The following is a 25,103-nucleotide window of genomic DNA, read 5'->3' on the forward strand; positions in this document are numbered from 1 at the left end:
CTGGTAAACAGTGTATGATCGCTGGATGATTCGTTTTAAGTCTAATACTGCGGGTAATGGAGTCGCCAATGACTGGGGTTTTCAATTTGTGAAAGCTAATGGTGGGAGGCTTCGGCGTCTCAGACCCCGTAACGGGAGGCGTAGAGACCAGAGAAGGCTCGACCTCTGACTCGCTGTTTACATGGGGAGAACCGGTTGAAAGTTTGTCGGCTGAATGAGCGACACCGGTTGAGCATTCCTACAGCATTTCCATCCAGAAGCCATGAGAAAGTTGTCTGGCTGCGGTGACCATGCGAGGGGATTTATACTACCATCTGTACAGACGCGGTTTCATCCTTTCCTACACTGAAATGACCTTTGCCTAACAGATTGCGTCTGAAGCTGGGCTTGCAGCACAGCTATCCTCGCCGTAAAGCGATCGTTCTCCTGTATATTATGAGTACAGCGACTGCAATTAGAAGGCATCATGTTAAATTTACTACTTAGCTTCGGCTGTTGGAGGTCCTAACCATGTCCAGATAAAGCGTCCGGAGTGAAAAAGTTGAATGAAAAAAAGTTGTGGGGGAAAAACTAAAAATATAAAACTGTAATTAAAAAGTAAAAACCGTAAAGTTAAAAAGGTAAGCAACAAAACGCACAGCAGCACGTAAACAAGTCTGCAAGTTGTGACCGGAAATGAGACGTTCAAGTTGGTTTGATAGGTTTAACACTAAAATGGGACATTTCATTTAACATTCTAGAACACAACTGATCGGGGGGCGCGCTGAACATAATTACTGCCAGTAGTCCAACCAGCCGCAAGATGGAGGTATTATTCCTAAAGGTTTTAGCTACACTTTTATTTGAGTCGACCACTGACCAATGTTCGGTGGAAGATTAAAACATTTTTCAAAATTCATTTTCAATCTATCTACTAACAGGGTTGCAGTTGTATTTAGCCTTGGAACAGACAAGCCAATATATGTATAATAATGTCGTTGATTGGCTGAGTAGGCTGGCGTAATTAAGCTACAGTTTGCACCAATGGTGCGACCTGCATGTCACGCGGTAGGCTAATCAACAGCGTGTGCATGACTACACGCTCCATCCTTTTGCAGCCATTAAATAGCAGTGAGCAGCTGTATACTTCAACAGAGCCAGGTGGGTTTTTGTCTGGGCAAAGGCAATTTAAAAGACTGGGGTGGAAGGGTTTGCTTCGTTTGAGTTCTTCTTGAAAGGCTCTTCAGCTCAGAGCTTTTGAAAACGAATTTGTAGTGGTTGTTTTAGGGTTGTGTGTGTGAGGGCCCTATTATTTAAAACCTAAACCATAATGTTATGCATATAGGCTATATTAAAATGCATATCTGATGCTCATCAAAATGAAAACATCTGGTCTTTGCACTACCCCCTAAAACAACAATTGTTAACACTGTGCAGACAATATTTGTTATAGATTATTCCAGCAGATGGCGCTACACTACTGTGTATATTACTCTTGAGCAGTAGGTGTGTCCAAATCCTGTGCATTTTCTCCTTGCCCTCGTTCGCCATGACGTATTTCCTGAGGGGCTATGTGATGTGGACCCCTCAGCTGTTTTGAGAGGGTTCATACAATTATGTTTTTATTTTATTTTGTAACCATTAACAATGTAGTATGATAGTTGTAAGACTATATTCGATGAATTAGTATATCGAAGAAGACAGGGGGTCATGCGTAATGTAAACGGGAATTGGTAAACCTACAGAATAAACCCTCTTAAGGCATTGGAAAGTTTCCTGATAATTGAGGCGCTCATGGGGTGTTTTGTACTGGTGTACCTTCGTTCCTGGAAGAGGCCAGACTAGTTGCTTAGTGCGAGGAGTGTGCTTTGCCTGTCATCGGCATTGCCTTGTCCCTATCAACGGAGACACTCGGGCTGTAACTGTCTGTGTCCGCCAAAAGGGCATTACGAGCCTGGCTGTAACGATAGCTGAAACATGACGCCGTCGACGTTGATCCCGGTTGTTGTTCTGTGAGAGTGGGTTTGTGTGCAATTATATTCCGATAACCGTCCAAATCGGAAAGATCAGAGAACCAGAAGGCTGGGATTAAACACGGGAAAAATTGTGTGAAAGAGCGCGTGCTCTGAGCGCCGCAGAATCGCAGTAGGCTACATTGTATCAAGTAGTTGTAGCTGATAACGCGATACAGTGTTGCTTCACTGAAATACCAGCGGGAGACGATTCAGGAACGTCTTGTATTCGAAGTTTATCGCCCAGCTGTATGCAGTTGTCAAGGACATTTGTGGTAAGTTGTCTTTTTTTTAATAGCAATAATAAGCCATTTCTGCTATGAACCACAATTGTTGTCATAAAATATAATGAAACTTGAATGGTTTAATGACACGTGGGATAACTTTTTGAGACACGAGCAGAAGTTTTATTTTATAGCCTAACTGGGCATGTTGACTCACTGGTATAACTGCCAAAAGAGGAGATATTCACTCTTTTGCGACCAACATTAAGAAAGCCGTCTTGAAATACTTTTTTAATTTGAATTGTAGCTTGGCTCCTTATGATTTGAAGAAGGATCTATTCGGCGGAGTAAACGCTATTACTGTAGCTTTGCTACTGTATATGATTAATCATTTTTCATGGTAATTTAATACTTGTGGCAGGGAATATTCATTATCTGCAAACAACATACAATGGAGTGTTAGAGGAAGCTCAAGACAAGAAGACAGTATATTGTAGTATGCTGTAAATGTTAACCTTAGGACCTGGATATTTTTTTGTGGATTGTGATACAAATGTATTGTAGTCATCACGTATTCAAGTGATTATCACCTTTAAGTGCCCCTGTCATGTCTCCATGTTAGAGTGTGTGTCAAAGCACAGCAGTCCTCTCCCGGAGTTACAATTAGTCTATGGGGAAAATGCAAATTCTGCAAATAACCACTGGGCTCTGTGAAAGTTCCTGTTTGAGATTTCTTGACTTTCTAGCCATTCTTCAACTCCTGAGCCAGTGGCCATGTTTTGATTGCTAGTAGGGAGACCTGACACCTCTGGCAGGGGAAAATGCTGAAGTATTCTAACCTTGGGAACTGCTCTGTGGTTTGCCAATGTTATCTCCTGTCAAGGGCAATAGCAGCATCACCATCTGCAGTTTGACTTACACTTTGTAGAATGTAATGTGTTTTCCATTTGGCCGTTGGTGACCCTTTTTAGATAATTTCAAGCAGAGTTATGAAATGTATGACTACTTGCTGATTTTGATTCACATTTATCTGTTAACACTTGTGCAGTTTTATAATATTTGCTGCCAAACCTTGACGTATGGTATCATTTACTCTGCTAACACTTATGAGCACTGGCAGCAAAATGGCTGGTTTCCCACTTTCTCCTGCGAGCAGTAAAGTAGTTGAGCTTTTGTTATTCCACGGTGTATGGTTTTTATACTGACATTAAACTCCGGCTGAACGGTTCAGTGCCCAGATGAGGTCACTAGGGGCGGGTGTACTTTGAGCCATGCATGTCTGTGAACGTTAAAGGGAGGCTTGGGGAAGGTGCACACCTCTGTCTGTGTGTGCTGCCTCCGCATCAGATCGGACTGCATCCGAATCACAACAACAACAACAACATTAGTCTGAAGCTCAAAGGTGAGCTGCATATTTTACAGCTTTTTCCCCCTTGAAAGTGTTAGTAATGTCATTTTGGAATGTCAGGTTCTTGTTTCTTGAGCTGTCAATCAGTGCATATTCCTGCTATTGTAACAGTGCGGTTCTTTCTGCCATTTATAGTTAAAGTTAAAATTGCCTTGTATTTGGTGGCTTTGGCCAAGTGTTCTGTCAGAATAATACATCCGTTCTGAAAGCTGAAGTTGTTCCACGTTTTCATACGGGTACTTTTTGTAGAGTTTTTAAAAATGGTGTAGTGATGAAAAGATTCATCACCCCCTCTAAAATATAATGATGTTGCTGGCCAGTACAACAGCAAAACAAGGCATTGCATAAAGTGGAAATGTTGCTGCTTGTTAGGTGGGTATGTTTTGTCGGGTCTATTGTAACAGCTGTAACAGAACACACTGCCTGGAGCACTGGACAGGGATTTGACAGCCACTCTGCCAATGGATTTCACATACCCTAGTATTTCAACTAGGTCTTTGAAAAGTTCTCATTGAATGAAAACATTTGATGCATTCCAGGTTAATTCAGATAATTATTTTGTCTTGTTTGTAGCCTCTTTAAACTGTAATGTTTTGGTTACTTTTGAGCTCAATTAACAAGTTGTTTTGCCAGAAGCTAATCACTCTGACCATGTGGTTGAGCAGGTTTTAAGACGATGCTTAATCTGGACCTATGCATTAGAGGTCGACCGATTTATGATTTTTCAACACTGATACCAATTATTGAAGGACCAAAAAAAGCCAATACCGATTAATCGGCTGATTTAAAAATAAAAAAAACGTGGTTTTTAAAATATATATATTATATGTATTTGTAATAATGACAATTACAACAATACTGAATGAACACTTATTTTAACTTAATATATATAACACATAAATAAAATCAATTTAGTCTCAAATAAATAATGAAACATGTTCAATTTGGTTTAAATAATGCAAAAACAAAGTGTTGGAGAAGAAAGTAAAAGTGCAATATGTGCCATGTAAGAAAGCTAACATTTAAGTTCCTTGCTCAGAACATGAGAATATATGAAAGCTGGTGGTTCCTTTTAACATGAGTCTTCAATATTCACAGGTAAGAAGTTTTAGGTTGTAGTTATTAAAGGAATTATAGGACTATTTCTCTCTATATCGTTTGTATTTCATATACCTTTGACTGTTAGATATTCTTATAGGCACTATAGTATTGCCAGCCCAATCTCAGGAGTTGATAGGCTTGAAGTCATAAACAGTGCTGTGCTTCATGCATCGGGAAGAGCTGCTGGCAAACACAGGAAAGTGCTGTTTGAATGAATGCTTACGAGCCTGCTGCTGTCTACCACCACTCAGTCAGACTGCTCTATCAAATATCAGATCATAGACTTAATTATAATATAATAAACACACAGAAATACAAGCCTTGGTTTCCGGATTTGACCATATTAATGACTTATCATTTCGAAAATAAAACATTTATTCTTTCAGTGAAATACGTAACTGTTCCGTATTTTGTCGAACGGGTGGCAACCCTAAGTCTAAATATTCCTGTTAAATTGCACAACCTTCAATGTTATGTCACAATTATGTATAATTCTGGAAAATGAATTACGGTCTTTGTTAAGAAGAAATGGTCTTCACACAGTTCGCAACGAGCCAAGGGGCCCAAACTACTGCATACACCCTGACGCGCTTTTGTTAAATCATCACCCGTTTGGCGAAGTAGGCTGTGACTCGATGATAAATGAACAGGCACCGCATTGATTATATGCAACACAGGACAACCATGTGTAGTTAACTAGTGATTATGTTAATATTGATGTTTTTTTATAAGATAAGTTTAATGCTAGCTCGCAACTTACTTTGGCTCCTTGCTGCACTCGCGTAACAGGTGGTCAGCCTGCCACGCAGTCTCCTCGTGGATTGCAATGTAATCGGCGTAATACCGATTTGTTATGAACTTGAAATCGGCCCTAATTAATCGTCCATGCCGATTTAAGCATTCGACCTCTCCTCTGCATTGTGTCTTTAGCATTGCATATAATTCTGTAAGTGAATCAAATCTTTGGGCACGAAGAAGTTTTGGTGTGCCTGAATAAATGTTTATTTTATGTAATGTTATTTGTGATGGAATTAGGATACTATAGTACAAATTTAAACATTTAGTTATGAGTCAGGAGGGATTTTTTGTCATCCCTATACATTTTCTGAAAGGCGCAGTCAGAAGTAGTTTTATAGCTAGATCAGTATTGAAGCGATTTTAACTGTGCCATGCTACTTTGTACCTCTGCCTGCTATTTTTATCTTTAATGGGTTGAATCCTCCAGGATTTTTCACCCAGCTTCTCATTTAGCATAATCATGCCATGCAACACTATCTCTCTGCTTTGTTTCTGCATTTCAAGACATTCTTTTTTCCAGCCGATCTGTAAATTGCATTTATTGGGATTCAAGTGCCAAAAGTGCTTCAAAGGGGAGCTGAGCCTTGCATGCTTTTTCATATTTTCTTCTTTCAAATTTCCTGTGTGGAACTTGAGCCTCCAAGGTTCCTCAGCCAGAGTCCTATCCCAGCTGAGGTCTCATAACTGACTGACTGCCAATGGCTAACACTCATCCTCATAGGGGAGATTTCAGCTGGTCGTCCCATCACTCTCTCTCTTGGACTCGCTCTGTAACTCATCATCCAATTTCCTTTTGAAAGATCGAGCTGGAAATGAAATGTTATGTTCGATGAAAAGTGTTCTTAGAAGGTTGAGGAACAGGTAGGGCTAGTGTTCTTTGTAGCTTTTTGCAGAGTTAATGGAAGGACGGAAGTCTCAAAGCAGCCTCAACCACATTCTCTGAAGTCAGCAGGCTAAATTTCTTAATTGGTTTCACTCTGAACACCTCTCATACTAGTGGTTAGGGATCTCTATGGGGTTGGACAGTTTACATTTTTTATTTATTTATTTTCCCCATGATTCCTGTTCACAATGCTCTTTACTTGGAAAAGTTTCTGACATCTCATGAGTGAAAACCTAGACTAGTCTAACCTAGACTAGTCATTGCTGGGTGAAAGTCTCTATCTTGGCTTACAGAAAAGAGGGGAAGTAGAGTTGCACATGTGTGATCATAAGCTTTGCATTATACATGGTAAGAGACATCCACTTCTCCACCACCTCCAGTGCTGAGAAAAGCCAAGAAGCAAAGTTAGGAGAGAAATAATTCTGGATTTGTTACTAGTTTGTCAGGTGAACAGCCTGTTGAAAAGTCTGCCACACACAAACCGTCTGCATTTGCAATCAACATTTTCATGCTATAGAAATTGGTATGGACTCTGTTTCCTTCAACTAATGATTCTTGTTTTCTTTCAAAGTGCCTTTTGTAATTCCAAATACAATACGTATTTAATTGTCATAGCTTCACTGAAAGGGAGAAGTAAGGACCTTGGACTCCTTTACCTCAAAAGTAATTACAGTCTGTTGTTAATCTGGTATTGTTCCCCTGTAAATGTTGATATCTTCACATCACTCCGCTCTCCTTTTGTAATGCTGTTGCAATGTAACAAGTGAGCAAACCTTGGCAGGATTGACGTCTCTCTGACAATACATACTGCTTCAGCTCACTATTACAGCACTCTGAATAGAAGTTGTAAGAGTTGTTGTTCTCATTGTGCTGAGCTCTGCTACATGTTTCTCTCTCTCTTCTTCGGTGATCCCGGTGCAGTGACTGTCCTGTGCGGTCTCTCTCCACCCCCGGCCTATCATAAAGACGCTGAGCTCAGGGACTGCGCTGCTGTAGGACCCCATGGCTCTGGGCCTTCCATCCTCCTCCATGGGCCCCTGGTCCCGGCTTGCTGAGCGGCTGCTGTTGGGGTTCCTGCTGGTGTCTGGGCTGGGCATGGCCCTTGGTCAGAGGGTTTACACCAACACATGGGCCGTCCACATCGCTGGAGGACCACACGAGGCTGACCTCATTGCCAGTAAACACGGCTTCGTCAACCATGGCAATGTGAGTTGTTGGGGATTCTTCACCCTCTTTTGTTTGTCTCTGTGTGTTTTGTCTAAGTGAATAATTAGGGAACATCTACTGCAGAAAGTGCTGCTCTAGACTGCTTTCCCACATTGCCTTTTAGTGCCAAAATACCTGACCTTAAATTGGCTTAAATATTTATTAGACTTGGAAGATGCCAGCCTCAGACACTCGGAACCAATTTAATTATATCACTTTACTATAGCAGGAAAAATACTTATCTTTAAAAAAATATTATATATCGGAGTAATATTGACGGTGTTGTTTGATATGTATTTCCAATATAACTTGTAAATAGCAGTGCTTCTTCTGGAGATTTAGGATAAATATTAGTTTACCATAGGCAGTGGTCCTTATAGAAACCCCTTGATGACTGAGTTTCAGTTCATCCATTCCAGAGAAATGACTCACCCAAACAGACTAAACACAGTTACCTGAACGACTGCAGCATTGCCTCTCCTGTTACTCTCTTACTGAGAGTGGCTGACCACAACCTCCATATGAATCAAATCACATTCTATTGTTCACATACACGTGTTTAGCAGATGTTATTGTGGGTGTAGTGAAATGCTTGAATCATACACCTGTGTGTGTCTGTGGAAATTTCTGCATTGTGTGAAAAGCAGAGTGATGCTTTCAGGACAGCTTTGATCTCATTGCTTAAGGGGAGGAGGCCTTCAAAGCACCCCCCCCCATATGCTCAGCCTGCTGTTTTGTTTGTGGTAAATGAGTTGATCAGAGAAATGCCCCCCTCCCATCTCTCTGACATGTTAGCATCCTCAACACTAACAGTCTTCCATGCTTTTCAGTTTCTGTTCAATTAAACATCCCACAAACTTTTTTCTGTGGTGGTCTTCCTTTGTCGCAGATGAGAGGCAAGTCATGGTACATTTCATGTGGCATTAACAGAACTTACTCCCCGTCTTCTCCTCAATGCGTTGTGTTGTGGCATTGTTTGCATAGCTGAGCTGTGTGTTTGACAGGAACAGATGATCCTATAGGAGCTTCCTGACTGGAACGCCCAATCAGAGCGTGGGTGAGATGGGACTTTGAACTATGAACTGCACGGTGCGGCTGAGGGAAGACTAACAGGCAGTGACAGGAATGGGACTCCGATCCAATGAGCAACACCACCAGGGTTTAGGTTTTCACTGTTTCTCTCCCTCCTTCCGTTTTGAGGACAATCTATGAATAATTAAGCTCTCCTTGGGATAGTTTGTTGTTGGTGCCCCAGTGGGGAGGTGCAAGAAATGAAACATTTCCTGTTTGTAAGTGGGCCATTTATATTCTCTGGTTGCTCCATCAGAAGACTTCAATGTGGGCATGATGAATATAATTACTTTGTTTTTTTGCCTCTGTCTTTTTGCATCCATTTCACATGTAACTTTTATAGCTTCCTTCCTGGTTAGCCTGTATCCTGCTAGGCAACTAAATCTCACGTCTTCTAGTTAGAGATCATTCGATGATTCATCTGGTCATGGAAAATATCAAGAGTGTAAGATAATTATTCCGGTGACATAAGGTGATACTGTTAGGTTTTTTATCATTCTGACATGTCTATGTTATAGTTTCCATACAGATTTTTTGTATGCTGCCTACTTTGGAGATGTAGTGGCTGTCAGTCAATTTCCTTTAAAATGCCCTTTTGCCTAAAGGTCTGTTTCATACTAATGACATGGGCAATAATGTTGATTTATCAAATAATGATCTGAATCACATAGTAAACATCAGCTTAGCCCTTTTTTAGAGCTCAGACGGACTCAATAAAGGTTGCAAATGGGGGGGAGAAAATCTATCAATGGTTTCTGAAAACTCACCAGAGAGAGATGAAATAAGATTGCTTAATCCCTTTGGGGAAAATATGTTGGGAAAATAACTGGGGAGGATTGTGAAATCACTAGCTAGTGAGCAAACACAAAATGGTTGCAAGAAAATATTATATATTTTTAGTGTTCTTTATAATATGTTTACATTGCATCCATGAACAGATTCTATTTTGGGCTATGGGAAGGTCAGACGATAAACCTTCCCTCACACTGACTCCTAGTTTGTATTTAGTGGGTGTATAATGTCAGTAATTGGTAGTGGTGTGGGCTTGTTGGCTGATATGTGGGTTACTGATTGGTTCTAATGGAAAGGGGGACCCAGTAATTCTTCCTTCTGAGGGAATTGAAGGAGAGTTTAATCAGCCTGCCCTGCCAGTGTGACCGGTGACCGGACCTAACGTGGTAGTTTGAGTTTATTTTATTTTTACAGGGACAGTGCACATTAATCAACGTTTCAGTAAAAGTGCCAGTTTTAGCCAGCCAGCTCATTTTCAACTGCAGTCCCTGAGCTTAGCTTAGTTTACCTCTGTAGCAGTCAGTCAACCAGGGACAGTAGTGGATATTTGGGGGGCGAGGTAAGGGATAGTTACTCCTTCTTCCACATCAACTGACCCCTCTTTCCCCTGTGTGATATGACAGTAATTGAAGAGCTTGGTCGTTTACGAAGCCAGGCTTCCTGCCCTGGGGCAGGCTTGGACTGTGGGTCTCTCTGTTGACAGATGTTAGGCTTCTCCATTTTAAAGACTATACCCCACCACTCCTCACAGGGCATCCATTTTTGATTAGGGCTCCCAGATCAGCCACCTCACTGTATTCCGACAGCATTTCTTACCGATCAACAGGAATGTTGCAAACTAATCAGTAATCTCACTGTGAAATGTCCAATGGCCTTGTTTTTACTGTGATTACTGGTAAGCCATTAACTATGTGTTGGCCATAAGGGAGTAAGGAATCCAGACATGACCATTAGAGACACTTACTCAGACTGTGTCCAGGAAACTGCGAGCTGTGTGTGGGCGTCTGTCTGTGTGACTGCTGAGTAGATTTGTCCCATCACCATAAAGGGATCTGAACATGTTGGAGACTTAAAAAGCTGTTTTGAGCCAAAATGGTGAAAAGTTTTGGGCCTCCGTTCGGCTGACCAAAGCCAAGTTTAGCCAAGCCTCATTGGTCAGATCAGTAACTCTACTCAGCTAATGTGCTTTACTCTGACCTTTTGCTCTGGCAAAAAACAACCCTATTTTCTCTACATGGTTATACCTGGCCCAGCCCCAGACCTACAGCGGGGAGGGACATGCTGTAATCACAACACTTCAGCTTTTATAAGCTCTTGTCCTCCACTTTAGAGTTGTCTGGAAATGGAGTCTGAAATGTAGTTACATTTTTTCTCTCCGCAGCAGTGTGGTATTGGAGTCTTCTCAGACTCCAATACCACACAGATTGCTCTTCCATTGCCCTCAGGACTCTTTGAGTAATAAGGCAGCCAACCTCCTCAATACAAGTGTGGCACTTCTGTGGTGTTTGCACCCCGTCTAATGGTATATATTTGGCCTTCATGTTTACTCAATTGCAGTGGGCTCCAGTTAGAGGACAAAGTTGACCCTGTCATGCTGTTAGCTTTCACACTGCTAGTGAGTACTCAGTCACTGTGTGTGTGATATTATAAAGCTACCACCTCCAATGTGGCTACAGGAAAACCACAGTGTTTTGACATCTGCATAGGCTGTTGTAAACATTTATCTTGACACCCAGATCAGCCACCTCACTAGTAGTTTCTACATGCCTCATCCTCTGTCTCTTATCAGCTTGGTGACGCACTGTGTGACCTTAACTCTCTCAGATCCAAATCATAAACCTGCCGGGAGGAAAAGGCCTTTCACAGGGTGACGTGGCATGAAACCTGCAAGCGTAGAAATTCCCAGCCAATGTATCCCTCGAAGATTGAACATCGCACCTAGAGCAGCACTGACTACAGCGGTGTTTGTTTTGTGGACAAGGCAAGGCCACAAACGGCATCAGGCAAGGTTGATCACTTGATGGGCTGTTGATGCAATGTGTGCAGCCCCCCCACTCATTAAAATAGACCATTAGGCAAAGGAGAGGGGGCCAACTGGGCACTAAGAGTGAGAGGGAGCGAGGAGCTCTGTACGGCCTGCTTGGCTGAATGAAGTGTGAGATGATTGGAGTATGGTAATGAAGGGAGCAGCGTTTTACATTTACGAGGGGGTGCTGGGGTGTAGAGCAGCGAGTCGGACGGCGGGTGCTGAACTCGCCATAGATGTGTGTGTGTGTGTGTGGTAAGGTCATGCTGGGGGTGTTCCGTCTGTATTTTGAAGGCCTTCCGGACTCATCTCATTACCATGTGGATCAGTGTGAGTATGTGTTCATCTGCTTTATCTAGCTGTATAGAAGGCCATGGCGTGAGCCCACAGCTGCATGGACTGTGGCCATACAGAACCATGACTACACCTTACTACATGGAACAGTCACATATGTTCAGCCAACAGTACATCATTTATGTGCCGTATCTGGAAGGAGATAAAACGATCATGCAGAAATGCAATAATACCATCATGCAGAGAGATTCTCTATTGAAATAGTTGTACTTAATGATCTTCCTGATGCAGTGAGGCATCCATCGCCAGTCATTGTGCAAAAGCAATTGTAGTAGATCTCTAATCAAAGCAGTGATTCTGCCTTCCCTGGACTGATGGTGAAGGAAACGAGGGTTGCGTGAGCAAGATCTGGTGAGGAATGGCATGCCCCAGCTGTGGTGTGGGGCTGGTGTGTGCAGGTGTTGTATTGAAGTGGGGAGAGGGCAGGGGGATCACAGGCTGCAGCTGAGGGGGTTTTATGACCCCCCCCTGATTGTCCCTGTAGAGTTCCCCTCCACCCCTGGGACTCAGCAGCTCTGGCCCCTGGCTGTTTTTTTTTTACAGCAATGAGCCACTGATGTCTCTGTTAAACGCAAGCACCTATTTCTAACTTCACTGTTAAAAGTGGATTTGATAGGTGGCCAAATGGCCCGAGAATATATACTTTTTCTCGTTGCGTGCTAGAGCTCTCCGACAATGCAGGTGTACTGCGGTAGTTGGCGTTTCTCAACTTTTGGTGTTTTGCCTAAGCTCTGTGTCTGGCCTGCCTGAGACGTCTCTACTCCATCATGCCTGAGACGTCTCTACTCCATCATGCCTGAGACGTCTCTACTCCATCATGCCTGAGACGTCTCTACTCCATCATGCCTGAGACGTCTCTACTCCATCATGCCTGAGACGTCTCTACTCCATCATGCCTGAGGCTCATAAAGCCTGTGATGATGTTGATGATTCTTGAGTCCTGGTGTTAAACCTATCCCTCTGCTGGAATAGTCTGCTATTTCTGGGGCTCACCTCATCTCGTGTGGTTTACTGCCCCTGCCTGGCTTAATGGTCTCATCTCTCTGGTCCTCTTTCTATCTAATCCTGATTAAACACATCTATCCACAGTCAATTACTGTCATTATAGAGTGATTTCACCCTGGCTTTTATAACATGGGCGATCTTCTGCCACCGTCATTGGGTTGGGATAAGTCGACTAGCAGAAGTTACACACACTTGTATATGAAGTTGAGGTGTTTGAAAAGCAGTGTTTGCATGATGGATGTCTTTCTTTTCTCCACACTTTCATAGTTCCCAGGAATTTAGAACAGGTTTGTGCTGTTTTCCTTTTCGAGAAGAGATGCAAATGCCTTGCTACTGGTGTACAGATCTTTAACAAAATCTGCCTTTTCTGTCCTATTTTCTTTAATAACAACTTATTTTGATTATTTATAGACAGATGTGGGAAGGAAGCTGATTAATAAATAAATACGTCATTGTTTCCTGCACACGCACATCAAAGTAGAATCCAGCGTTTCTCAGAACCCTGCCGTTTCCTTTTTTCTCAAAGAGCGCTGTGGTTTCTGTCACTAATGGCTGATGTGAACGCTTCCTGTGTTCAGGGTGTAAGCTAGGATGAGGAAGTGCAAGGTGGGGTACTCTTAGAGAAGGTCAAATCTCTTCATCTTTATGATAATAAGAACAGGAGCCTCCAGTTCATTTCACTGGTTGAACCTCCCCAACTCTGTGCCTGTGTTGTGTTAAGAGTACTCTATCCCTTCTGTACTACGTGGAAACACAACGCACACGGCCTAGCATTAAACCCATACATGATCTAATGGGGAAGGATGGTCCTTCTCTGCCATCGTGAGATGGGCTGATTCTAATCAGTGCTGGTACAGACCAGCACCATGACTGGGCGTGATTAGTGTTAAAGGGGGCAATTCCATCTAAAATGCCCCATGAGCATCAAACATGTGAAGTTCATAGGCTCATGTCAAATGAAGGTGAAGAGTCTATCCTTTTTGAGAAATTAAAGCATATACATTTTTCAACCATTTTCCATCCTACAAATTAGGAATAAGCAAAGGCTTATCAGTAACGCAATTACTGCAATTTAATTGGCTACAATGGGAGATGATGGTAGTCACAAACCACAGTTGGGTCACCTGCTACTGTCCTTCCTTCCACTGGCATACTGTTATGTTCAGCTCATAACTTTTATATTTTCTATGTCTGGTGGTCAAAGCAAGACTGTGAGAAAATCTGGACAACCCCTCCCTCTCACTCGTACTCTCTTTCTCTTTCTGCTGCTCTCCCTCTTCTCTCTCCAGTTAATGGGCACGTTCCTCTGCCTCCACATTGCTGATGCCTGCCAGATCTTACAACGCCTAGATGGGTATTTTATCAGCTAGCCACATATGTTACAACAATCTGTCAGTTGGTGACAGTAAATGACGTGCCATGCAGTCGGCGTCTGAGCTGCATGCACCTACTTACCTACCCTCTTTATTTACTGTGACAAGCATCTTCACCGACAGACACTGGATGTCCATGGACGTTGAAAAGTAGTTCATTGAAATTTGGTCAATCCACCCTGGCCGGACCAAATCTGAACCAATCATAGATGTCTGTTTCACAAGTTTGCACTGCACAGCAGTGCACACTGGAGTGGAGTACAGTATAATGTACTATACTCAACATATCTACGGTACTCTACTCTGCTCTACTGTGATGTTCAAGCTTGTGAAAAACCGATGTATATGATTGGTTCAGATTTGGTCTGGTCCGGGCCAACCAAATGTGGTCTTGTTTGGGGGCGGAGCTCATTATAATAATAGCCAGTGTGTAGATTAATACCCAAATAATCAAAATATTTTCCCCCAAATTTCAACCTTTGTGTACCAATTCAGGCTATATCACCATGAAGAGAATGATATCCATAATTATGAATATCTGTATAGTACAGCTCAGGGACCAATGTTATAATTCTGTTACCAGATGTAAATACACTTCGCCTACTATAGTTCAGTAACCAAAACACATTTTGGTTATAAGGTGTCATGTCATAGCTGACAACCCATTCTTTCTGCAGACTTAATATTATTTCGTAGCAGATATATTTTAGTTTTTGTAGAGAAAAAAAATCTGTAATCCTGTTACCAAACTTTGCATCTGCACAGTTCTTCCAGTAATTGTGTTTTTGTGAAATTTTCTGTGTAAATTGTTCAAAGTGGTCCTTGTGTTTTTTAGAGTTATGGTTTGTTAAACATTGATGTTTTTTCTGTGGCATACATTTTAAAGTGAAAAATGGGATTGAAAGTGTAATTCTGTTATTGTTTAATTGCCCTGGGAAAGATTGATGTCGATCTCCTAAAGGCATGGCTAACTATGGCAAGCTAAGGCCTATACACTACATGTAGCAAGACTGGAGGCCTATCTGTGCACCACAGGCATCCGGAGTGTTTATCTGTTAGATTCCCCATCTGTATAGTTCTTGTTTTCGCTCTAGACTTCTCTGTTCTGTTGTCAGAAGTGTCTCTGCTCTGTCTCCTTCCCAGTGCATTTACATTTGTTTTGATCTTGTGATTGTGCGAAACGACAAGATCATTTTCATGCAAGGCAATGCACAACACATCCGCATGCTCATCTCTTTAGCAGTTGATCTCTGGCATAGAGCTGGACAATGAGGACTAGACGATTGTAAGTGCGCATTGCAGCGGTGCCAAATTACTTTTGGTTCCAAATGTCCATGGGCATATTGTAGTGCAGTGCCAGAACTCCCTGCACCTACTGTAAATCACCAGGCCTGGTGACAGTGAGGACGGATGAAAGCTTGCCGCTGCAGAAAAACACTGTAGCAGATACACACACACACACACACACACACACACACACACACACTCTTTGCTATTTTGACCGAAGTTGGTTTTGATAAATAGCTTTACCATGTCTCAAATCGGACAGAGGGGAATCTTGAACGATATAAATATAATCCAGTGTTCATGGGAACTGTGTGTGTTTCCAACTCTTGAAATCTCTCTACTAGCTGCTGGACCTGGGCCACTCCACCAGCCATAAATCATCTGTGACCCTTTTTGTTTTACTCTTGATGCTTTCTCTAGCCCTCAAATGTAGCTATGGCTAATGTGGAACAGAACCTCGGGCTCAAATACAAGAGGCTGGACTCACACAGCCCATAATTGGTCCCTGGGGAGTCCAGGCTATTGACTGGGAGGCAAAAGGGGTTTGAAGTGATTTGCTGGAGAGCAAGGAATGAGGAGGTTATTGGGAGAGGGCGACACAGAGAAAATGGCGCGCTGATGGGCTTTGAGGCCCCACTAGGCAGAATTCAGCTCGACTCCACAAAGGTGCTTTCTCCTGTGCACAGCACCAGTTCAGGTCCTAAACATAACTGAACTCACCCATATCATGCTCCCTCACCCCTCTTCATACAACCTCTTTCAAACACAAACTCCTCTTCAACCCCTACTCCCCCTTTCCGCTCACAGCCTGAACACAAGGACTCTCTCATGATATGGTTTCTTGGAGAAACTGTTAGCGCCCATTGTGGTGTGGTAAGGTGACTTTGTTGGCTTACGAGTTACCACTCCCTTGGTTGGAGAGACTGTATTGGAAACACTGTGGCTATAGATCTGCTGTGTTAAGTATTGCATTATGGCTTTGCAGTGTTTTGTGACATGGCACACTTGTGCAATCGCTGTGTCAATCTTTAACAGGCCTGTGACTGTGCTGTGAACTCGGCTGTGGCCTACTTTAGCCAATGAGAGCTGACGGGTCTAAGGGAGCGTGCATCTTCTATACAGCCAGAGCAGGATGCCTTTTAGATACTGCAGCTTTGAATTGCCGTAATATCACCGCGACTGTGGCCCTTAGACCTAACCATGGGAGTTGGCCCTTAGACCTAACCATGGGAGTTGGCCCTTAGACCTAACCATGGGAGTTGGCCCTTAGACCTAACCATGGGAGTTGGCCCTTTGGCCCTTAGACCTAACCATGGGAGTTGGCCCTTAGACCTAACCATGGGAGTTGGCCCTTAGACCTAACCATGGGAGTTGGCCCTTAGACCTAACCATGGGAGTTGGCCCTTAGACCTAACCATGGGAGTTGGCCCTTAGACCTAACCATGGGAGTTGGCCCTTAGACCTAACCATGGGAGTTGGCCCTTTGACCTAACCATGGGAGTTGGCCGGTCTCGTAGTGCAGAGAAATGTGACTTTCTCCTCCCACCTGTTTTGGTGGTTAACAGTTTACCTCTGCATTGTCTTTGGCCTTTGTTGCTCCCTATAGACGAGTGCCCATCCCCCTCTCTGTTGCGCCCCCTGACATTCATTACGCTGTAAAGATATTCATCAAAGTGTCTCTGGCATCTTGCGAACGGTGGAATCAACTTTGTTTTGCTCCATATTTGGAGTTGAGGCATGGGACATTTTGATGGTTTTGTAACGCGAATAACTTTTTGTAACCTTTTTGGTGATGAGCCTGAAGGCAGAGCATTATTTAAAAGGTAAATGACCTTTCAACATCTGCGAAACCATCCTCAACTTAGCCCGTGAGAACAGTCAGTAGTCGAGGGAAATGCATTGCATTGCAAAAGCTGCTCTTGTTTGGTGCTGCGTAGTTAAGAGACATGACCTGAGTATGACGTAAACCTCTGGACAGAGCTGGGCTGGGATGGCCGCACCCCGACTCCCAAACAAGAAAAGCCAGCTGGTCAGCAGGCGGCCATCTGGAGCCGAGATCAGAGGAGTGGACACCCAGATCGCCAGGGACCAGAGGGGCCAGGGACCAGAGACGAGCCAGGGGAACTTCAGTGTCTGTTATTCCCCTGTTCCCTCTCAGGTCAGGGCTGAAGGACTGAGTTGAACCACTCACAGGTCACAAGTGCTGTAACTAGAGCCAGATGTGCTGAGGGGACACACATGACCGCACACACTCACAAACACACGAAACACGCTGGGTCACCTCTCCTCACATCTGAAAGGGATGTGTGGAAGGCTGTGACTAATTGAATAACCGTGTAACTAAAGGTTATGGATAAAGACCTTGATGACCATAAAATAACCCTCAAAACGGTTTAAATAGACTTACATCCATTTTAGGATTTATTTTATTTTTATTAACTTTATTTTCATGTAGATAAAGTTGTCCTAATAGCAGGAGTGTGCTAATGATTTAAGCAATTGTTTTGCTAACTCAGTCTGTCTATTCAACTTTCTACATCTCCTCTCCTATGGCACTTCAGTAAAAATATTTTATGTGGGCATTCTTTTATACTTTATGTTATTATTCAACAGCAGTCGACAAGGTTGTTCTGGCTCTGAGGCCTATAATGAACTAATGTGTCGTGGACAATGTGCCAATCCTCTCCAACCTGGCATGATATAATTTGATACTGAATAGTTTCTTAATTTGTATACTAATCCATGCTGATCAGGCCCAGCTCTAGTTGATATCCCGCCCTAGGCGAGAAAGAAAAATTGCCGCCCTCCTATCCCTGCCAAGTAGAATAGTAGCCTAGGCTATACAGTGTCGGCCTGCAATGCATTTTTACGAATGCCCATGTGGTAGCCTCGCGTTTGAAAAACAGGCAATTTAATGTTAATCCCTGTCATTTGGTTATATTCATTTCTGTGAATGCATGTATTATTTACCGTTCTCACGCCTGCTACGTGCAAAATGTAGGAAAGTGCCCATTTGGCAATGTCTGATTTCTTTCATGACTCACCACCTCTACCACTAATAAGCTGAGCTTCCCAGTAATTTTTTTCTTCACCTTATACAATGTTAACGAAGTCTGTTTTTCTCACATCTATTGCAAAAGATAGTTCCTTTTAGTATTTGAAAAACCTTTCCAACACTCCCGGGCCTCTAATCACCAAGCCTCAGTGTAAAAGAGCAAAATATCATGATCTGAAAATTCCATATATCCAGTGGAAACATCATTTTAAAAAAGTAATCTGTCCTGAGCTCACTGGTGCGGAAAACTCTGAAGGCCCAGAATAAGCTAGTTGATACAATGTTTCAAATTCGCTAGCACCAGCTTCTGGCCGAACCCAGTTGATGATTTGATACAATGTTGCACTTCACTAGCAATAGCTCAAGTCAAAGTGAGGTGGAGTAGAGAGATGAATGTGATAACCAGAATTTTCAACAGGATATTTTCTGTTTTTATTTTTCTGCTTTAGGCCTATGTATTTTACTTAGTTGACAATGGAAGTTAAAGTCCTACTGCTGCACTGGTCTAATAGGCCATCTCTGAGTTCTATGCGTTCATTTCTTTATTCGCCGGTGGACCACAGCATATCAATGTGTCCACATGGCAGAGGCTGGTGCTCTCGCTTTAGTTGAATTTGAAGTTTTAGATTTTGAATTTTGAATTTTTCTTCATTTTATGATTAACCTATCTAGGACTGGGGTTCCGCAACAGCCAGTGAAAGTGCAGGGCGCCAAATTCAAATTCCTCAAGCACACAAGTATTTTACACCATTTTAATGATGAAATTCTCGTTAATCCAGCCACAGTGTCTGATTTCAAAAAGGATTTACAGCGAAAGCACCACAAACGATTGTTAGGTCACCACCAAGCCACAGAAAAACACAGCCATTTTGTCTAGCCAAAGAGAGGAGTCACAAAAAGCAGAAATAGAGAGAAAATGAATCACTAACCTTTGATGATCGTCATCAGATGACACTCATAGGACTCCATCTTACACAATACATGTATGTTTTTGTTTGATAAAGTTCATATTTATATACAAAAATCTGAGTTTATATTGGCGCGTTACGTTCAGTAGTTCTAAAACATGCGGTGATATTGCAGAGAGCCACATCAAAGATGTTTAAAGAAATACTCATAATAAACATTGATAAAGATTCGACTATTCTACATGGAACTTTAGATACACTTCTCCTTAATGCAACCGCTGTGTCAGATTTCAAAAAAACTTAACTGAGAAAGCAAACCATGCAATAATCTGAGTACAGCCTTTAGACAACAAAGCAGCCAAAAAGATACCCGCCATATTGGGTAGTCAACATGTCAGAAATAGCATTTTAAATATTCACTCACCTTTTGATCTTCATCAGAATGCACTCTCAGGAATCCCAGTTCCACCACAAATGTTTTGATTTGTTCGATAATGTCCATCAGTTATGTCCAAATATCTTCTTTTGTTAGGGCATTTGGTAAACAAATCCAAAAGCGGGTTCAGGTCACGCTGAACATCGGACAAAAAGTTCCATTACAGCCGGTAGAAACATGCCAACTTAAGTATGGAACCAGTCTTTAGGATGTTTTTAACATAAAACTTCATTAATGTTCCAACCAGACAATTCCTTTGTCTGTACAAATGAATTGGAACGTAGCTACTTTTCACGTGAGCGCGCCAGACCGAGGCTGTGGCACTCTGCCAGACCACTCACTCAAAGAGCCCTTATGAGCCCCTCCTTTAGAGTAGAATCCTCTAAACAGATTCTAAATACTGTTGACAACTAGTGGAAGCCTTGGGAAATGAAACATAACTAATATCACCCTGTATCTTCAATGGGGGCTGAGTTGTAAAACTAAACCTCCAGATTTCCCACTTCCTGGTTGCATTTTTCTCAGGTTTTCGCCTGCCATATGAGTTCTGTTATACTCCGACATCATTCAAACAGTTTTAGAAACTTCAGAGTTTCTATCCAATACTAATAATAATATGCATATATTAGCATCTGGGACAGAGTAGGAGGCAGTTCACTCTGGGCACGCTATTCATCCAAAAGTGAAAATGCTGCCCCCTATCCCAAAAAGGTTAACCACATGACAATGATTTTAGAAATTAAAATGTTATTGAAATTAAACTTTCACAATAATGCACATAATAAATAATTGTCATGCAGATTGGTAGGATAAATTGTAAGCTTCTCCAAACTTCCCCTGAAAAGAACCCGCATCAATCAAAGCCACCAGCATATGTCAGACACGAGCAAATATTTATCCTTTCCTTAAAACGTATGAAAAAACTTAGGCCTACCTTAGGCTTTCCGGATAGGCTATAAGATAATGAATTGACAAGGAAAGTATGAAGGCGACAACTATGCTGTAGTATGACGTTGGCGACAATTAAAATAGAAACAAATACACTCAACATGTCCATAGCCTATATATCAGTGACGCTGATTATTGAGGTGGAGTGTGTTGGAAATATTTTTTAAATACTGTAAGGAAATATAATAATCTGGATGTTGACTTACTGTGTGAGGTGAAGACAAAATGACTGAGAAGGCCAGCTTATTAGTGGTGGCGAGTTAAGACAATCAGACATCCCCCAAATGGGCACTTTCCTACATTTGACATTTGCGAGAAGCAGGCCAGGTACTTCTATGCATGCTCAGGCGCGTACGCATCGCCGACATTAACGAGACGGAGAAACCAGGCACATGCTCATTGCTCACATGGAGTGTGTAAATAATGGTATGAAATAAACCAAAACGTGTTTCTCACAATTGTAGCAAACAACGTCTCCTCTACGAGAATGATAATGGTAAATGACTAATTAATACATGCATTAACAGTAATTAATGTAACCAAATGAAGAGGGTTTAACGGTACATTTACTAGGCCTACAGTGTCATATGTAATGAGGAATTGATAAAAAAATAATAATCATCAAAGGGCAAACAATTCACACAATGAATACGCAAGAATTGTCGGGTGACAGCTGAGCGCATGCATTCTGGAGAGGGACGCCATTCTTTGCCACCCCCCCCCATTCTTGTTGCAACATCTTAAATTATACTGAAGACACTTCTTCACATTTTAGATGCTTTTTACTGACAGCCGCAACTCAATTAGCTAGACATATTGCCACATGCGCTGTGCAAATTGCAGGCTTCCGAAGTGGGTATAGACCTACCCACTTGTGACTTCAAGCAATCCACAGCTGTTTTTTTTTAAATAAGCCAATGATCCTCTGTGGCTAAATTATGCTCTCTGGTGATGTTTTTATTTTGGCTGGAGTAATTATATAATTTGGGCAAAACATAAATTTCCTCTAGGGGAAGCCAGCACCCTAACAAAGCGCTGTGCACCCTCTAACTTACATTTCCATATTTGCTAGAGGCTGAAACCAGAGATCTATATATAATAATGAGATGCTCATGTCTCCGCTCTAACAATGGGAGTCGTTGTCCCAAAGGCGGGAAGGCACCTATGATCCCTTATTAATGTCATTTGTGTTCAAAGAGTGAATGGGCAAGATTTGAATGGGTGTCCGAAAGATGGCACCCTACACAGGGCAATATTTCCATTCACTGCCCTGGGGCATTGGGACAATTGTTTTAGGCCAGAGGAAAGACTGCCCCCTACTGGTCCTCCAACACCACTTTCAGCAGCATCTGCTCTTCCGACCAGGACCCACCCTGCTTAGCTTCACCCTGCTTATGCTGCTGAATAGTTTCCTGTGTGTATCAAGAATGGTCCACCACCCAAGGACATCCAACCAACTTTACATAACTGTGGGAAGCATTGTAGTCAACATGGGCCAGCATCCCTGTGGAATGCTTTTGACACCTTGAAGAGTCCATACCCCAATGAATTGAGGCTGTTACGAGGGTGGGGTGGGGGTGCAACTCAATATTAGGAAGGTGTTCCTAATGTTTGGTATACTCTGTGTGCCCATTCAGAAAGTTTCCTGAAATAGCCTGTTTGGACTCTTCTTTAATAAGAATGCCCCTGTCATGATTTCATCTTGTAAAAAGCCAATTTTCAGTAGCTTAGGCTACATTATTTCTGTCATTTCGGCGTCCTCCCACCATTATTCCTCCCCCACCAAACTTTAAGGAAGGCACTGAATTCGGGCAGGTAGAGTTCTCCTGGCATCCACCAAATCCAGATTTGTCCATTGGACTGCCAGAGAATGCGTTTCCACTGCTCTAGAGTCCAATGGCGGCTAGCTTTACTCCACTCCAGCCGAAGTTTGGCATTGCGCATGGCAATCTCATCCTTGTGTGCGGCTGCACGGCCATGGAAACTAATTTCATGACGCTCCCGACGAACAGTTATTGTGCAGACGTTGTTTTAGAGGCAGTTTGGAGCTCGGTAGTCAGTGTTGCAACCAAGGACAAATGATTTTTACGAGCTGCGCACTTCAGCATTCGGCGGTCCCCTTCTGTGAGCTTGTGTGGCCTACCACTTCACGGCTGAGACATTATTGCTCCTAAACATTTCCCCTTCACAATAACAGCATGGGTAGTTCTAGTAGGGGAGAAATTTGAAAGTCTCTGAGCTATTCAGTACGGCCATTTGACCTCCAATACTTGACTATGGAGATTGCATGGCTGTGTGCTCGATTTTTATACACCTGTCAGCAACAGGTTGTGGCTGAAATAGCCGAATCCACATTTGAAGGGGTGTCCAGACTTTCAGAAAGTTCCCATGCTAGAGGGCCAAGGAGACTTGAGACTTCTGCTGAAGCTTGTTTTTAATACTGAGCTGTTGAAATGAAAAACTATCAATCACCCTGATACACTTTTAAAAGGATATTCCTCAAATATTTGGTTGTAAAGGATACAGCGTGTGGGAAGGGAAAGTTAGTGTCTTTTGTTTCTGGCAGCTGGAGCTGGGTTCATTGTTCACTGTTGTGCAAGCGCTCAGGGAAATGGTGTTGGCTGGCGTTCAGCAGATTGAATAACTCCTGTAGGTCGCTGGTGCATGTGGCTGGATCTAATATCACAGACCGTCCACCCGGGACCGGAACCACTGCCCTCAACTAGGTCCGCTTGAAACCCTGCCTGCCAGCCATCCCCTGGATGACCTAGTCGCTCACAGCCAAGCACACATGCGCACTCTCTGACTGTCGGAGATGGAGTGACAGCTTGGTGTGTTTTCAAAAGGTTAACGCTTAGATCAGAAGACTTTTACAATGAAAACAATGAAGTCTGCCTTAAAAGCCTTTTAACCAGTGTAATGGTTGTGGTGGTAGGATGAATGCAGGGTTTGGGTAGAGTTTTTATGGTGTCTCTTTGTAATAGGAGTCATGGTGGTGCGTGTGTGTGTGTGTGTGTGTCAGATCTTAGTGTAGATTTGAGCTGTCTGCTCAGCACCTCTCTGTAACGCTGTAGCAGAGTAGCTGGGCTCACATTTCAGCTCTCCGGTCATCATTACACAGAGATGTAACCTGGGTATCATTTTCTTCTGGGCTTATTGTGTTATGGACGTGCTGCTGCTTTATTGTAACATCATGAATGAATCAACAGGTCATACATTGCATTACATGCTCTTACACCACACATGCACACACAGGCCTGTGTTGTAAGGAGGGCTGCTGCATTAGTCATGCCATGCTGTGGGTCTCTGGTCTCATCCTGCCCACTGCCAACACCCCAGAGAAGGCTGCTGTAGCCACACTGGTACTGGCATCCTCCCAACTTGTTACACTGTCTCCCTATCTCTTTCCCCACTCTCCACCTCTCTCCGCCTCTCTCTCCCGCTCTCCGCCTCTCTCTCTCCCGCTCTCCGCCTCTCTCTCTCCCGCTCTCCGCCTCTCTCTCTCCCGCTCTCCGCCTCTCTCTCTCCCGCTCTCCGCCTCTCTCTCTCCCGCTCTCCGCCTCTCTCTCTCCCGCTCTCCGCCTCTCTCTCTCCCGCTCTCCGCCTCTCTCTCCCCGCTCTCCGCCTCTCTCTCTCCCGCTCTCCGCCTCTCTCTCTCCCGCTCTCCGCCTCTCTCTCTCCGCCCCTCCCTCCCTCCGCCTCTCTACTGTACTGTTCTCTCCCTGACACCTACAAGACTCACCCTACTCATGTCTATTCTCAACTTTGCTCTTCCCCCTCTTGTCCCCTATCACCTTCCCTCTCTGATCATTTCACCTCCCTCCGACTCCTAGTCACATCACACACATCACGTCATTACCTCCACACGCCACCGTACACTCAGACTTTGATTTGTTTTTCTATGGTTCCAGTAATGTCTTGGTATCGTGCCAACTCCACGGAAATCATTATTTTAGAGGACATTCGCTCCTGAGTACACCATCTGTACAGTAGTTTATTTTATTCAGTGTTTCTTTTTGAAGTGTTTGTCTTAGTGCCTTGTTGTGCAGTCATCAGACTGCCGTATTAAAGCTGGCAACTTAGTCAGGATGCGACTTGGTTCTGTTCCTCTGAATTCTCATTACATTTCACTAGAAAGCTTTGAAATGGTTTTGATCTTGACAGCACAGTGACTCACAAGAAAGACAGGAACCCAGTCACGAAACATACCAGTAAAAACAGCTTGTATGATCTAGGA

The 25,103-nt window shown here is 43.1% G+C and overlaps 1 protein-coding gene across 3 annotated transcripts in view; it reads left to right on the plus strand.

Moving 5' to 3' along the window:
• The first annotated feature begins 1,007 nt into the window (after nucleotides 1-1,007).
• LOC112263744 (furin-1) overlaps nucleotides 1,008-25,103 on the plus strand; it is a 94,551-nt gene continuing 70,455 nt past the window's right edge. The window contains exons 1-2 of one of the 3 annotated variants that reach the window (XM_024440302.2): nucleotides 1,008-1,140; nucleotides 7,327-7,611. In XM_024440302.2, coding sequence (XP_024296070.1) covers nucleotides 7,408-7,611 — 204 coding nt within the window. In that variant the 5' untranslated portion in view covers nucleotides 1,008-1,140; nucleotides 7,327-7,407. Of the gene's footprint in view, nucleotides 1,141-1,521; nucleotides 2,267-3,508; nucleotides 3,618-7,326; nucleotides 7,612-25,103 lie in introns of those variants that run through there. The other 2 variants (XM_024440299.2, XM_024440300.2) reach the window with 2 other exon arrangements.

Source organism: Oncorhynchus tshawytscha, linkage group LG04 (assembly GCF_018296145.1).
Source record: "Oncorhynchus tshawytscha isolate Ot180627B linkage group LG04, Otsh_v2.0, whole genome shotgun sequence".
In the NCBI taxonomy this organism is placed as follows: Eukaryota; Metazoa; Chordata; class Actinopteri; order Salmoniformes; family Salmonidae; genus Oncorhynchus; species Oncorhynchus tshawytscha.